At 39.1% G+C, this 15,332-nt stretch overlaps 1 protein-coding gene across 5 annotated transcripts in view; it reads left to right on the forward strand.

Annotated features, from left to right (window-relative positions):
* The window catches only part of GRIK1 (glutamate ionotropic receptor kainate type subunit 1), a 464,784-nt gene extending 449,810 nt beyond the window's left edge, over window positions 1-14,974 (forward strand). For 4 of the 5 annotated variants that reach the window (XM_018049047.1, XM_018049094.1, XM_018048953.1 and 1 more), the window contains one exon: window positions 14,515-14,974. In XM_018049047.1, the coding sequence (XP_017904536.1) occupies window positions 14,515-14,670 (156 nt within the window). In that variant the 3' untranslated portion in view covers window positions 14,671-14,974. Of the gene's footprint in view, window positions 1-14,020; window positions 14,108-14,514 lie in introns of all 5 variants that reach the window. The other variant, XM_018049107.1, reaches the window with a different exon arrangement.

The raw sequence follows: 15,332 nt of genomic DNA on the forward strand, positions 1-15,332 counted from the left end.
AAGAGAGAGAGAGAGAGAGAGAGAACTTGAACATACAAGAAAATTTTCAATCTCTATTTTTCATGTCACTGGTTTTCAGACTTCAGTGTACATCAGAATCACCTGGGGAAATTATTTAAAATACAGAGTATATAGTTTGCACCTCCAGAGATTCCTCCACAGTGAAAATAGCCCAGGAATTGGAATTTTTAACTATATCTGATCATGAATGCTTAAAAGTAGTTGTGCACGTTAGTTTACATAAAAATAGCTCAAATACAGCAGTTTTTTCTAAAATTAGACCATGTACACAACTTTTCTTTCAAATCATCTTCAAAACAAGGATCGTTTTTTAAAGTATTTTTTCTTATGTGAATTTTTTCTCAACAATCCAAAAAACAGTTGTTTTACTTAAAAGTAGTTGGTAAACATGAGTTTTTATTAAAATTTATTTGAATATAGCAGTGTGACTTCAAATTAGACAGGAAATGTGAGTTTTTACCAACACTGGCAGATTATCTGTGGATTATACTCTGAGAAGGGCTTCTCAGGTGGCACTAGTGGTAAAGAATCCACCTGTCAATGCAGGAGACACAGACAGGAAGATCCCCTGGAGCAGGAAATGGCAACCCTCTCCAGTATTCTTGTCTGGAACATCCCATGGACAGAGGAGCTTGGTGGACTACAGTCCATGGATCACAAAAGAGTCAGACACAACTGAACAACTGAACACAAACAAGATACCCTGAGAAACATTGTTTAAAGTTAGGAAGCGAGCAGGAACTATGGAGCATGTAATATTGTCTAATTTATTTCTTAACAAGCTTGTGTAGCCTCAATACAAGATTTTACCTTTTGCAATAAGGCAAAAAAATAAAGCTCGTTTTGTTTCAGACTAAAATTATAAATTGAATTATTTTAAAGCTTTTCCAGCAAAATTGGAACTAGCCAAGGAATACATGGTGGATAGAGACTGTGACTTTAGGAAAATCAGCTAGATTATATGACTGTAAACCTATCCAAGGAAAATTATTTCCAAATACCTCAGTGCATTTGCCACACATTATCTTATGTTCTATATGAGCCATCTGGGCAAAGCAGCAAAATAATGAATCCCAATTAGTTTCCAAACCCATGACCCTTACGCTCTAAGGTCTATTTCCTAGTAAGCAATTTAAAAGCAGCCTGAACAGCCTTGAAAAGCAAAAGGGAAACAAAGCATTCTTACTTCTTGTACTATTTTCTACACATCTAACTGTGCCAAATGGCATTATTAATTAACTCTTATAGATAATGAAAAATTTCTGCTTGACGCTGCAGTTTTAGTTTGCCTTTAGGAGCCATCTCATTATGCTTCTCACAGTTATAGAATTTTATGTCCAGATGCACAGGCATATTAAAATCATTTTTGCTTTCTAAATCTTCTCCACAGAGACTGGTATCACGGAAAGTGGGATTCTCCCTTAAGTTTTCAAAGAAATTCTATTTGTAAAGAGAAGGGCATTCTTGTGATAGAAAACCAACGATACAAACGTGTTATGTGGTTTCCATACCCTGCAGAATCTAAGCTTCATCGTTGTCAGCCCAAATATGGCTAATTGGCCACACTGCTCTGCAATGCATTTCCGCATCACAATGTATATGTCCAGATATACACACAAAAACAATGAGTAAAACCTGAGTGATGTAATGAAGCCACTGTAGTTCTCCTTAGTTATTATAATTTTAAATTTAGCTTAGCCAGAATTTTCTTTCTTTTTTTCAACTGGAGTGGTCAGACTTCAAATACTCAGGTTTTTCAACTTCAAATAAGGTTTTCCTGATCACTTAGTCTTTACCAAACATAAGAGCTGAAAAACACTACTGTCTATAGATAACCTAACACAATTTGGTAATTTTGTTTTCTCACTGAAATTTGGCACATTATCAGATGCTTCCAAGCCATCCTTGACTTTATTTCTTCTATAGTCTGATTAATTTACTTAGCAAGCGATTTGGAGAAGTCTCTCTAATCAGGTTATTTCTGTTAATTGTGCAAAGAAGCTTTTCTTTGCCTGGAAACCCAAACATTCATTAATTAACAGAGAGGCCAAGAAGCAATTAGCATCCATTTAGAAATAACTTTTCCAGTGTACAGGTTGACACTACCATGTAAATCAACCCCTGAAAGACATCTGTGGCCCAAAGGGAACCATGTGACTTGGGAACCATGAGCCAAGAATTCAGGTCCCTGGACCTCTGCTGAATCACTATGTCTCTAGGCATTGTATAATACTTCCCTCCTCCTCAACTTGGTCATCTGTCGAATGAGGGGGTTGCAGTTAAAACTCTCTTCCAACCATGGCATTTTTTAAATTCTCTTAGAAAGTGGGAAGAAAATTAAAGTGTAGAAGCAGAGGAGAAAAAAGCTTGGAGAATATAATATATGTGTGTGTACATATATACGCATATACACATATATGTGTGTATACATATATACGCATATATACATATATGTGTGTGTACATATATACGCATATATACATATGTGTGTACATATATACACATATACACATATGTGTGTATACATATGTGCATGCGTGCATGTGTGTTCAGTTGTGTTCAACTCTTTGCGACCCCATGGACTGTAAACGGCCAAGTTCCACTGCCCATGGGACTTCCCAGTCAAGAATACTGGAGTGAGTTGCCATTTCCTACTCTAGGGGGTCTTCCCAACTCAGGGATTGAACCCACCTCTCCTCCAGTTCCTACACTGGATTCTTTATGATTTGCACCACCTGGGAAGCCTGTATATGCATGCGCACATATGTATACACATTAACATATTTATATATAAATATATGTTATATCAGTTCCGTCACTCAGTTGTGTCTGACTCTTTGCATCCCCGTGGACTGCAGCACACCAGGCCTCCCTGTCCATCACCAATTCCCAGAGCTCAAACTCATGTCCATTGAGTCAGTGATACCATTCAACCATCTCATCCTCTATCATCTCCTTCTCTTCCTGCCTTCAACATTTCCCAGCATTGGGGTCTTTTCTAAAGAGTCAGTTCTTCGCATCAGGTGGCCAAAGTATTGGAGCTTCAGCCTTGGCATCAATCCTTCCAATGAATATTCAGGATTGATTTTTTAGGATTGACTGACTTGATATAATAAATATTACATATATATGTATATATATTTATTAAATTGTGTAGTTATGTTGAACATGTTAAATTCTTGTCATAAACAGAATTACTTTGCCTTTTCAATACTTGGGGTAGAGTGCTTGGTTCTGGATATAGAAAAAATAGCTATCATGGCATTATCGAGTGAGAGGGTTCTCATCAAATAAATCATAAATTAGTCATTAAAAATGCAGTAAGGATTATAGAAGTAGAATCATTTTTTTACTTTGGTGAGACTATAGACTAGGCATAAAAAAGGGGGAAAAAAGGAAAATAAAGGAATTGTACCTAGGGAGTTACTCAAAGTTATGGAACTGATTACAGCCTCAATCCCAATTCTAGAAAGAAGAAGTTCAGGGGGCTGCAATGCCCAGGAAAGTCTCTGATCTTTAAGTGAAACTTAAGTAATTCTGCTAAAGAGACACAAAGGGAAGCAAAAGAAAGGCTGATGTGCTTCTTTTTACACTGATTTTATCCCTACCTTCCTTCACCATCAACATCAAGGTTTTTATATGCGTTTCTCCCAAACTAGAGATGACTCAAGATCTTATGTTTTCAATTTTACATGGATTTTACAAACTTGGAGAACAGACAAAAATCTTAAAAACTATGGCTTTTGATCTCAAGATCTAGGTGTTTTGTTGATTGAATTAGTTGTTTGAATTCAAAAAGTCTAGCTCTTAATTAGCAAAAACTAAAACCCAGAGGGTCAAGGTTGAGATCCATGGGGTCGCAAAAAGTGGGACACAACTGAGCAACTGAACAATGTCAAGGTTGAGGAAATATGCATAATACATACTTTTCTACCTCTTTTCCCAATCCCTGACCAGTTCTTGACCACTAGGAAAGACAAAACTGGAGGGAAATCATTATCTTTAAATGCTATTCAAATCCCTGAGAAGGGCTCGCATGATCATCCCTGAGTCAAGCCCCAGCTTGGAGCAACAGATAAGTAGAAACATTGGAAAATCTCAGGGGAATCCCGAACAGAAAGTGTCATTGTTGGGTTCATGGTATGTAACGCAGGAGGTGGGCAGACTTGTAGAGAAATCATACATCCAACAGCATGGCAAAATATCAATGTCTAGGCAGTGAGCCTAAAAGTGCATTCAGAGTCCTGCTTAACCTCAGAGCATGCCAGGGCAAGCATCCAAAAATCCATGGCCCTTCCCAACCAGGAGCCGTGTGGAAGGCCTGAGAGAACCAGTGGATCAGGAGACTTGAGGTTGGAGTGGAAACAATTCTATACGTAGTCCTGATATGGAGACCACAGTGGGAACACAGGGGATCTCAGAGAACGTGGCAGAGATAGAGAGCAGCAACCATGCTCTGTTTTAAACCATGCTCTGGCAGGCCCAGTCATATATGATGGATCCAGAAGGCTCTAAACATTTACAACTCCAAGTACCTCCTTTTTTCTCCTTTGAAACACCTGACTATTGTAATTAATAGCTTCAAAGACAGCAATGGCTTCTATAGATCCATACAAGTTCATTTAAGAACTCAAAGCTGCAACTTTGACTATTTTTTCCCCCTGTGTCAACCCTACCCTGAGGGCAATGTATATGAAAGCTCTTGCTTTAGAAGTAGGAAAAAAGAGGCTGAGATATAGAAGAACTGGTAAAAGCACATAGATTAGTATCAAAATGTTCTGCCTTGGTGCTAACTTCGTATTTCAAAACTTTCTATGAAATCATCACTAATGTTAGAGGGAAATAAACTTCCCTATATCCTGAGACAGGGGTCCCCAGTCCCTGGGCCACACAGCAGGATTAAGTTGGGGGCAAGCAAGCGAAACTGCCTCTGTCTCTCGTATTGCAGGCGAATTCTTTACCAGCTGAGCCACAAGGGGAGCCCATCTGTATTTACAGCCACTCCCTACCTTTTGCATTGCCGCCTGAGTTTCACCTCCTGTCAGATCAGCAGCGGTATTAGATTAGCATGAACCCTGCTGTGAACTCTGCTTGTGAGGACTCTAGGTTGTGTGCCCTAGAATCAACCCTCACCCAATTTTTCTTGGAAAAAAATGTCTTCCATGAAACCAGTCTCTGGTGCAAAAATGGCTGGGAATGGCTGCCCTAAGAGCTTGGGGATTGTGGACAGTCACACCAAGTAAAAGGAGAGAGAAGAAATGACATCCCACACTATACTTACATTTAATGTAATGGAAGGAAAAAAAAATTCTAAATAAAGTCCTTAAATAAAAATGAACCCAAGAAAGATGATTTGTGTGTGTTTGGTGCCATCAAGTAACCCTGTGTCCCCCATGGATATATATATAAATATTAGTTTAAAGGCCTCGGATAAGAAACAAGGAATTCCAGAGCATGCCTTCATGCAAGAAATTCGAAGCTTAAATCTAGAATCTGAGAGAGCTAAAATGTCAGCAGAAAGCCTCAGGTCTGGGAACAAAAATGAAATACAGAAGAAAAATGGTAAAAGGACATAAAGATGGTGAAAATATGGCATTAAAGGAGCTAGGAAACATGAGCTATTGGTATCTATGTGCTACAGACAAAGCAAGAGAAGACAGGCCTCTAGGGGCTGGCGCCTATGAAGAGCCAGTTGAAAGCATAAAAAATGCAATGAAGCAGTCTGTGAAAGCAGTAGCCGCTGAGTCACAGGTGAGGAGAAGGGTGGGGGCCACACTTTCACATTTTCATTCAGTGTTGAAATGTCCTCCACTTGAGAGTTTTGGTGCAGACTCAAAGGAGAACCAACTTCCTCATGAGCTTCAGGGCACAATTCATCATAACCACTATTATGGAAGCTACCGTGGTGACTCTCAACCTCACAGATCTGTTTTTGTTTTTGCTTTTAACTCCAAGGATGGTCACATAAAAGAGGACCCAGGGTTTCCGAACAAACTCGGAAAACTGATAAAACCAGAATGGTGATGCTCAAATTTTGAGTTCTAGGACACAGGAACTGCACACAAAGACAGTGCATGTATTTTTCCTCTAAGACTCTCCTTCCTGTACTTAGTGTGGAATAATTGAAGCCTGATCTCTGTTCTCAAATCATCAATTATCTTGAGAAGTAAAACACTTGTGCAGATAGGCAACCAGACTTTCCAAAACTTTTAAGAGAGCAAGCTCATGAGCAGGAGTCTTCTGTTATGTTCCTTGAAAAACTTCTGGACTCTAGGTCCAGAACATATTGAACATAGTAGGTTTACATCCACACAAGACCTTGAGAGTTTAATAATATTAAAGGATGTGAATTCTTAGTCCTTCTTGTTAAGAAAAATATTACTGAGACACTGCCTCTGCTGACCGAGAAAATAATCACAATAGTAGTAATAATCACATTATTTCTCAGCAAAGTATTCCCTACTGTATCTCCTGATATTCTATATTTTTCTAAGAATGGTTTTACAGCAAGACTTCAAATCGCAGCTTGCCTTTAAGTTAAAGCCTATGTATAAAGGTAAAGATTCCTGTGGCAGTAAAATGACTTTAATATTACCAATATCATTCTCTTCTTCTAAGCATAAGGTGAAAATTTACTACCCAGTGTTACAGATTACTTCAAGTGTCATTGAATAAGGAGCCTAATAAATTAAAGGGAGAAAACTATACAAAATGTGAAACCTATATTATATTCTTGGGTAGGCCCGACCTTCTAAAAAATAATGTGTCAGAAAAACCCTTGAAGTTATGTACTCAAAGTAGTTCCCCTAAACAGTACTAAAGAATGAAAGCACTGAATGCATAAAAATGGAATATATAATGAGAAATCAACCTGATATTCACATCCTGATGCCAAGTTTGCAACCAATATGAAAGCCTGTCCCAGATGGCTTAGGCTGGGTTCTTTCAATATTGTAAACAAAAATCAAATCCAGGCCCACAACTTCTCCTATGATGTAAAAAACATTCCCCACCTCAGGTTTTTGTTTTTATGTTTTCCTGAGGCATTTTATTTTAGTTACAAAAGGAGAGCTTAATTAGCTCCTCCCAATCCTTGCAGGAGGTATTTGCAATAATAGGATAAAGGTGTCAGGAGAGGATAATTTATGTTCAGATTCACACTGAGGTGAAGTGAAAGTCGTTCAGTCATCTACAACTCTTTGCAACCCCATGGACTACACAGTCCATGGAATTCTCCAGGCCAGAATACTGGAGTGAGTAGCCTTCCCCTCCTCCAGCAGATCTTCCAGACTCAGGAATCAAACCATGGTCCCCTGCACTGCAAGCGGATTCTTTACCAACTGAGCTATCAGGGAAGCTGTACCAAGAAATCAATTATCTGGGTTAATCCAAAGAAGTTGCCAGGTAGTCAGCAATTATAAAGAGAAACAAGCCAGAAAAGAAGGTAAAACAAGGCAGGAGAAGGGAAGGAAAGGGGAGTTGATGGGAACATACCATACATACTGAAGAAGTGTATGGGGAATGACTTTCTGCAAAATAGAGCAGTAGCTCCTTTTTAAAAAACTTGGGATGTAGTTGCTTTACAATGTCTTATTGATTTCTGCTGTACAACAATGTAAATCGACTATATGTATACATATATCCTCTCCCTCTTGAGCCTCCCTCCTATCCTACCCTGCCCCACTCCACCCCTCTAGGTCATCACAGAGCACTGAATTGAACTCCCTATGCTCTACAGCATGGAGAAGGCGATGGCCCCCCACTCCAGCACTCTTCCCAGGAAATCCCGTGGACGGAGGAGCCTGGGGGGCTGCACTCCATGGGGTCGCTGAGTCGGACACGACTGAGCGACTTCACTTTCAATTTTCACTTTCATGCATTGGAGAAGGAAATGGCAACCCACTCCAGTGTTCTTGCCAGGAGAATCCCAGTGACGGGGGAGCCTGGTGGGCTGCCGTCTATGGGGTCGCACAGAGTCGAACACGACTGAAGCGACTTAGTAGTAGCAGTAGTAGTAGTAGTAGCAGTATGCGATACAGCAGTCTCACTAGTATCTATTTTACCCATAGCAGTGTATGTATGCCAATTCTACTCTTCCAATACACCCCACCATCCCCATCACAAGTCTGTTCCTGCATCTCTATTCCTGCTCTGCAAATATGTTCATCTGTACCTTTGGGTCCCTATTCTTTTAAAGCTATGAAAGCTAATGTTCAGTTCAGTTCAGTCATTCAGTCGTGTCCAACTATTTGTGACCCCATGAATTGCAGCATGCCAGGCCTCCCTGTCTATCACCAACTCCCGGAGTTCACTCAGACTCACGTTCATCGAGTCAGTGATGCCACCCAGCCGTCTCATCCTCTGTTGTCCCCTTCTCCTCCAGCCCTCAATCCCTCCCAGCATCACGGTCTTTTCCAATGAGTCAACTCTTCACATGAGGTGGCCAAAGGATTGGAGTTTCAGGTTTAGCATCAGTTCTTCCAATGAAAACCTAGGACTGATCTCCTTTAGGATGGTCTGGTTGGATCACCTTGCAGTCCAAGGAACTCTCAAGAGTCTTCTCCAACACTACAGTTCAAAAGCATCAATTCTTCAGCGCTCAGCTTTCTTCACAGTCCAACTCTCACATCCATACATGACCACTGGAAAAACCATAGCCTTGACTAGATGGACCTTTGTTGGCAAAGTAATGTCTCTGCTTTTCAATATGCTATCTAGGTTGGTCATCACTTTCCTTCCAAGGAGTAAGCATCTTTTAATTTCATGGCTGCAATCACCATCTACAGTGATTTTCGAGCCCCAAAAAATAAAGTCTGACACTGTTTCGACCCTTTCCCCATCTATTTCCCATGAAGTGATGAGACCAGATGCCATGATCTTCATTTTCTGAGTGTTGAGCTTGAAGCCAACTTTTTCACTCTCTTCTTTCACTTTCATCAAGAGGCTTTTTAGTTCCTCTTCACTTTCTCCATAAGGGTGGTGTCATCTGCACATCTGAGGTTATTGATAGTTCTCCCTGCAATCTTAATTCCAGCTTGTGCTTCTTCCAGCACAGTGTTTCTCATGATATACCCTGCGTATAAGTTAAATAAGCAGGGTGACAATATACAGCCTTGACATACTCTTTTTCCTATTTGGAACCAGTCTGTTGTTCCATGTCCAGTTCTAACTGTTGCTTCCTGATCTGCATACAGATTTCTCAAGAGGCAGGTCAGGTGGTCTGGTATTCCCATCTCTTTCAGAATTTTCCACAGTTTATTGTGATGCACACAGTCAAAGGCTTTGGCATAGTCAATAAAGCAGAAATAGACGTTTTTCGGAACTCTCTTGCTTTTTCCATGATCCAGAAGATGTTGGCAATTTGATCTCTGGTTTCTCTGCCTTTTCTAAAACCAACTTGAACATCTGGAAGTTCACGGTTCACGTCCTCCTGAAGCCTGGCTTGGAGAATTTTGAGCTTTACTTTACTAGTGTGTGAGATGAGTTCAATTGTGCAGTAGTTTGAGCATTCTTTGTCATTGCCTTTCTTTGGGATTGGAATGAAAAGTGACCTTTTCCAGTCCTGTGGCCACTGCTGAGTTTTCCAAATTTGCTGGCATAGTGAGTGCAGCACTTTCACAGCATCATCTTTCAGGATTTGAAATAGCTCAGCTGGAATTCCATCAGCTCCACTAGCTTTGTTCATAGTGATGCTTCTAAGGCCCACTTGACTTCACATTCCAGGATGTCTGGCTCTAGGTAAGTGATCACACCATCGTGATTATCTGGGTCATGAAGCTCTTTTTTGTACAGGTCTTCTGTGTATTCTTGCCACCTTTTCTTAATATCTTCTGCTTCTGTTAGGTCCATACCATTTCTGTCCTTTATCGAGCCCTTCTTTGCATGAAATGTTCCCTTGGTATAGTGCTAGTTGAAGTTTCAGCTGAAGTCTCTAATAGACTAACTTCTATTTCTCAGTTTCATTTCTTCTAAAAGAGAAACCTCACACACACACACACATACACACACACAGACACACACACACACACCACTTTATCTTTGGATTGAGTGAGGAGCAGCATGATAGCAGTACTATCATTGATTACTATACAAATTCATTTATCAGTGAATTTCCCCATCAAACATACCATCATAGTGATTCATTGTAAATGGAGGCCCATAAGCACAAAGATGATTATACGTTTAAATGATGAGAAGTGCAGTTAGTTTCCATTCCCTTCTTATAGATGAGCACCTATCTATGAACAAGATACAAGCTGTCATAAAAACCTGCTACTACATAAATACCAAAGCATGTTATGGGCTGGGTAAAACAAGTAATAATAGGCATTGAAAATTCTATGCTTTAAACATGTACAGAACCTACTAAACTAAAACACTGTTTATAAAATATTCAAAGGAATTAGTGCAAAGAAGGACGTGTGAAAGCTAAAACTGAAGAAATATCACCTTTTTTCACTGTTTCTCTGCTTCAAATACACACACACACACACACACACACACACACAAATAGATGATAGATAGATAGATGATAGATTGTTGCTATTGTTCAGTCGCTCAGTAGTGTCCTTTACAACACCATGGACTGCAGCACACCAGGCTTCCCTGTTCCTCACCATCTCTCAGAGTTTGCCCAAGTTCATGTCCATTGAACTGGTGATGCCATCCAACCATCTCATCCTCTGTCATCCCTTTCTCCTCCTGCCTTCAGTCTTACTCAGTGTCAGAGTCTTTTCCAGTGATTCAGCTCTTGGCATCAGGTGGCCAAAGTACTGGAGCTTCAGCTTCAGCCTCAGTCCTTCCAATGAATATTCAGGGTTGATTTCCTTTTGACTGGTTTGATCACTTTATTGTCCAAAAGACTCAACATACATTCATAGATAGACAGATACATAGATCAGTAAGTGCCATAGACTTAAAATATTTTCAGTGATGTATAACTTTTTATTTTAAAGGCAGAGTAATTACTATGTGCCAGGTATTGTCCCTGAGTGTTTAACATATGTCAGGTTAATGATTCTCATAATAGCTCTATGACAAGGATTCCTCAGGGGAATATTTTTATTTGCTAAAAGCTAAGAAATAAATTCACCACATTTGCAGAAAAAAAGAGAGGATTCTACTATTATTTTCAGTTTATAGATAAGAAAACTGAGTCAGAGAAAATAATCACCTGTCCAGTAAGCTTAAACTTCAATTCCAGCATTCTGACGCCAGGAGCCAACTCACAATTATAATTCATGGTCATCTACGTAGATCCATTAAAAACATGAATTCCATCTACCAGAGAAAAATGGGACAGCCCAGGATCCAATCTAACCGGGGTGGGGTGCGGGGGGGTTCCAGTCTGCAAAGCACTGAAGGATGCTGCTACAGCACCCTACTTCTAGTTTCCTGCCTCTAGAGCAAGGCAGCTACTGGGCATTTTTATGCTTGATATTTTCTAACAGAAGAGCTTAGAAATTTACACCTTCACGCCTTACCTGTGTGTGTGTGTGTGTGTGTGTGTGTGTGTGTGTGTGTGTGTGTGATTGTATGAACATAAAGGGGCTCATAAAACCAAGTCTGGAAGTAAAAGCTTTGGAAAGCTACCATAATTTGGATCCTGCTTCAGAAGCGCAGTCTTTATATGTTACATGTATTTTCAGTTCTTAGATTACAATAGGCAAATTGACTCATGAAGACAAGCCTCTCTCAAGCTACTCTGAGCTGAAAGATGACCTTCACACTTTCATTTCCTGTGGCTATGAGAGCCTGTGGTTTACTCAAGTTCATGGCTGGGAGGGGCCTTAAAGGTCATCTTGTTTTGTGACTATAGCAAAAATTTGGAAGCAGAAAGGTCAGCCCCAATATCTTGCCATTTTCCTTTTGACAGTTGGAGACAGAGTAAGAATCAAAAAGAAATCATAGTTTATGACAGAGAAACCAGACCACTGATAAAATGATATTTATATGCCTTCTCACACAGGCAGCAAGAAATAAATACCCAAGGTTAATGAAAAAATGAAAAAGATGTTTGCTGTATTTTCAGGCAATTAAAAATTTGGAGGGGGATTTGGTTTTGTTTTTAAAGAAAAATTTGATTGATATGTATTATCAAGATAAGATTTGTGATTGCCCCTTTACCCAAAATAGGAGAGACTTAAGAGTGCCTTTCTGGTTGTATCTCCTGCATGAGCCATGTCTGTTAACAGAAGCCCAATTTGGTGGTTTTCTGTGTAGAACAAAGTGATTGTCTAAAATCAAACATCTGAGGAACTTCCCTGGTGGCCCAGTGGTTAAGACACCAGGCTTCCACTGCAAGGGGCACAGGTTCAATGCCTGGTTTGGGAATGAAGATACCACGTGCCACACGACATGGCCAAAAAAAACAGTAGAGAAAAATATCAAGCATTAGTGAATTCACATGAAACAAAAGATTATAGTTCTTAACATCTTTCATGAGGAAAGAATCCACAGAGAGCTCTTTATAATGATTTAATTAAAAGAATTTAGCATCATGGTGTGGGAGATTTCAAGTGAAAGCTGTTAAATTTGAGGAGTCAAATGAGCACTGAGTTCAAATACAAGCTCTTTAACTTATGAATCATATTTCTTGGGCAAGTTATCCAATACTTGTAATAGTAGGTTTCCCCATCTGTACGATGGGCAGACTAACTCCTTTCTAAAGCTGCTGTGCGGTTTGTGCGTCACAGGGTATGCAAACTCCTCGGCACTCCTTCCTTCTCTCTCTCGCCCCGCCCCGCCCCCCCCCCTTCCATCTTAGTGAACTTTCTGAAACCAGAAAAGTCCTGTGCAAAAACACTTTCTTCCATTCAAATAAATTTCTGAACAAAGCTTGCAAAACCCCAATACAACACTGTCTAACACAGCAATACTATAAAATATTCTTTCCATCTTAGTAGCAACACATAAATTCCACATCACATAATGGTACAAAAATTACATCTCATTTGTGAGACACTTGCCGTTGCAGTTTTTGAAGTATAATTCGTGGAAAACATTTTTGAATTTTTCTTTGTGTGGTGTGACACCCTCTCAATTCACTGAAGCCACAACTTACCATTTGGAAGAAAATTAACCTGCGTGACCTGAATTTTATTTTCTTTTTTTTTTTTTTTTAGTGTCATAGAAAAGTGGAAATGAAATTCAAATCCTATAAACACTTAGGTATAAAAGAAATAAGAACGGATATGCAAACAGCTAGTGTTTTAGAAAGGTGTGAGCCTGGTAAGCCAATAATTTATACCTAGGATCTAAATTTGTTAAGTCTGATTCTCAAATCAAGTAGAAGAGTTAAAAATGCTGCTTGTTTCAAATGCATCAGCTTTTTAATGGAACAAAGTAGGGTGTCAACTTTCAGAAAAGCGTGTTGCCCTTTGATACAGAAGGAACACAGAAGACATTCTGTACTCTGCACACATGAGACACCACTTTATTCCTGTCAGGCACGCACATCCTCTAGAAATCAGCTGGTGCTATATGATCATTTGGCTTTCAACTCTGTCCGTTTTGTAAGTTAATGGTCAAGGAATAGTGCTTGCACTGCCATAAACTTTACCAAAGGCTTTGGGTTTTTAGAGAGCATTTTAGGAGCAATCTCTTCAAAAACAACACTACTTTGTAGAAATCCCTATACAAGTAGAAATTTGTCACTCAAAGATCTTCTCTTGGCTGGAAGAAATGATGGCAAATTATGTCTTATTATGCTATTTATATATTGTGCATGTGAACAGATATAGCATAATTGTAACAGATACATTTATGCACATATATGCCATCTGCATATGCATAAATTTTAATGCTCATAATTCCATTTTCTTTTCATATTATGCCATCGTCTTTGCTGTGCAGTTCAGTACCATATTATTTTCATTTCAACCACAGCTGCATCATTGCTGCTGCCAGATCTCTGTTTATTTTATTTATTTATTTAATTTTTTTTTTGGAGAAAATATAAAATTTTAAATTGTTTTTTTTTTCTTTTTTTTTTTATCAGAAAGGAAAGTCATCAAGAATTAGATTTTATTTTAGGAACAAAGTAAGGTTTCATGGGAGAAAAAAACAAAGCCTTGGTGTAGAGAAGGTTTGTTCATTTTCTATAGCATTACTGAAGTGTCCGTATGCCTTGATAATCCTATCAATGTTTGGATCATCTCACTGGGGGAAATGACTTAATTTACTCTATTTTGGTGTCTCCGCAAAGGTAAGTTTTCTATTTTGAGAGCCTACCTGGGTAGTTTTCTGCTACTTCTTTTGTGAATGAAATCCCAAAGTTTGCCCAGCTGACTTGCCAAATCTGTTTCCCCCAGTAGTAAAGGTGGGTGGCCAGTGGGTGGAGGAGGAGGTGTGGGAACTGGCTGGGGATGCACCCTGTAGCAGAGTTACCTTCAACCAATATCTCATAATCCTAAAAGCCTAGACAGGAAACAGATCAATGCAGGCTGGAGACAAGTGGATCAAACTGATGCTCAATTATTTCATGTCCTCTAGTGTCTCTCTTTCAATGCCATCATGGAAGAACTGGGAATCTCACTCAAAAATCAGAAAAAGTTAAAGAAAAAGTCAAGAACTAAGGGGAAATCATCCTTCACAAGTATCCTTACTTGTCATCAAAGACGAACTCAGAGAAAAGAGACGATGGCGTGAGCTGAGAACACACCTGGAGTAAGCTTTCAGGAAGAAAAACATGCTTACTGCAGGTTTTTGGATAAAGGATTTCTAACAATGGTGCAATGTTTTACATACATCTATATGCATAACTCAGATTATGGATACAGATACAAGAAATACAGTTTAGAAAGCTCAGATAGACTGAGATTACTTGGGAAGTGACATGGATTCTTTTGAAATGAATTTGTATGCTCACTTATTTTACCTTTCCTCTTTCATCCCAATAAATTGCTGTGTGTGCTTTCTAAGTAATAATAAAACAACAGGGTTTTTTCCAGAATGAGTTTGAGTATTGGTTTGTTTCCCATCACTTGCTCTGATTCACAATGTTTGGTTTCCAAGTGTTATCAGCTGTCAAGTTTGCTATTTTGATGACTCTTCTTATCTGTTCAGCCTGACAAAGCCATTTCTGGCTGTGTTAAAAACAAAAAAAAATCTTTTTAGTTTGTACCAAGTACCTTGTTTTTCTAGTAGAATAAAACCATTCATCTTTGTGTTTTAAAATCTAAGTTTATAAGTAGTTTGAATGGTACTTGGATCAGTGACTATAACATAAAAGGACACTAAAAAGGAAAAATTCATTTAAAAAATAAAAGAGTCCACCACATTCAAGGCACCCTTCTAGATTCTAGGGATGC

The sequence above is a fragment of the Capra hircus genome, chromosome 1 (assembly GCF_001704415.2).
Source record: "Capra hircus breed San Clemente chromosome 1, ASM170441v1, whole genome shotgun sequence".
In the NCBI taxonomy this organism is placed as follows: Eukaryota; Metazoa; Chordata; class Mammalia; order Artiodactyla; family Bovidae; genus Capra; species Capra hircus.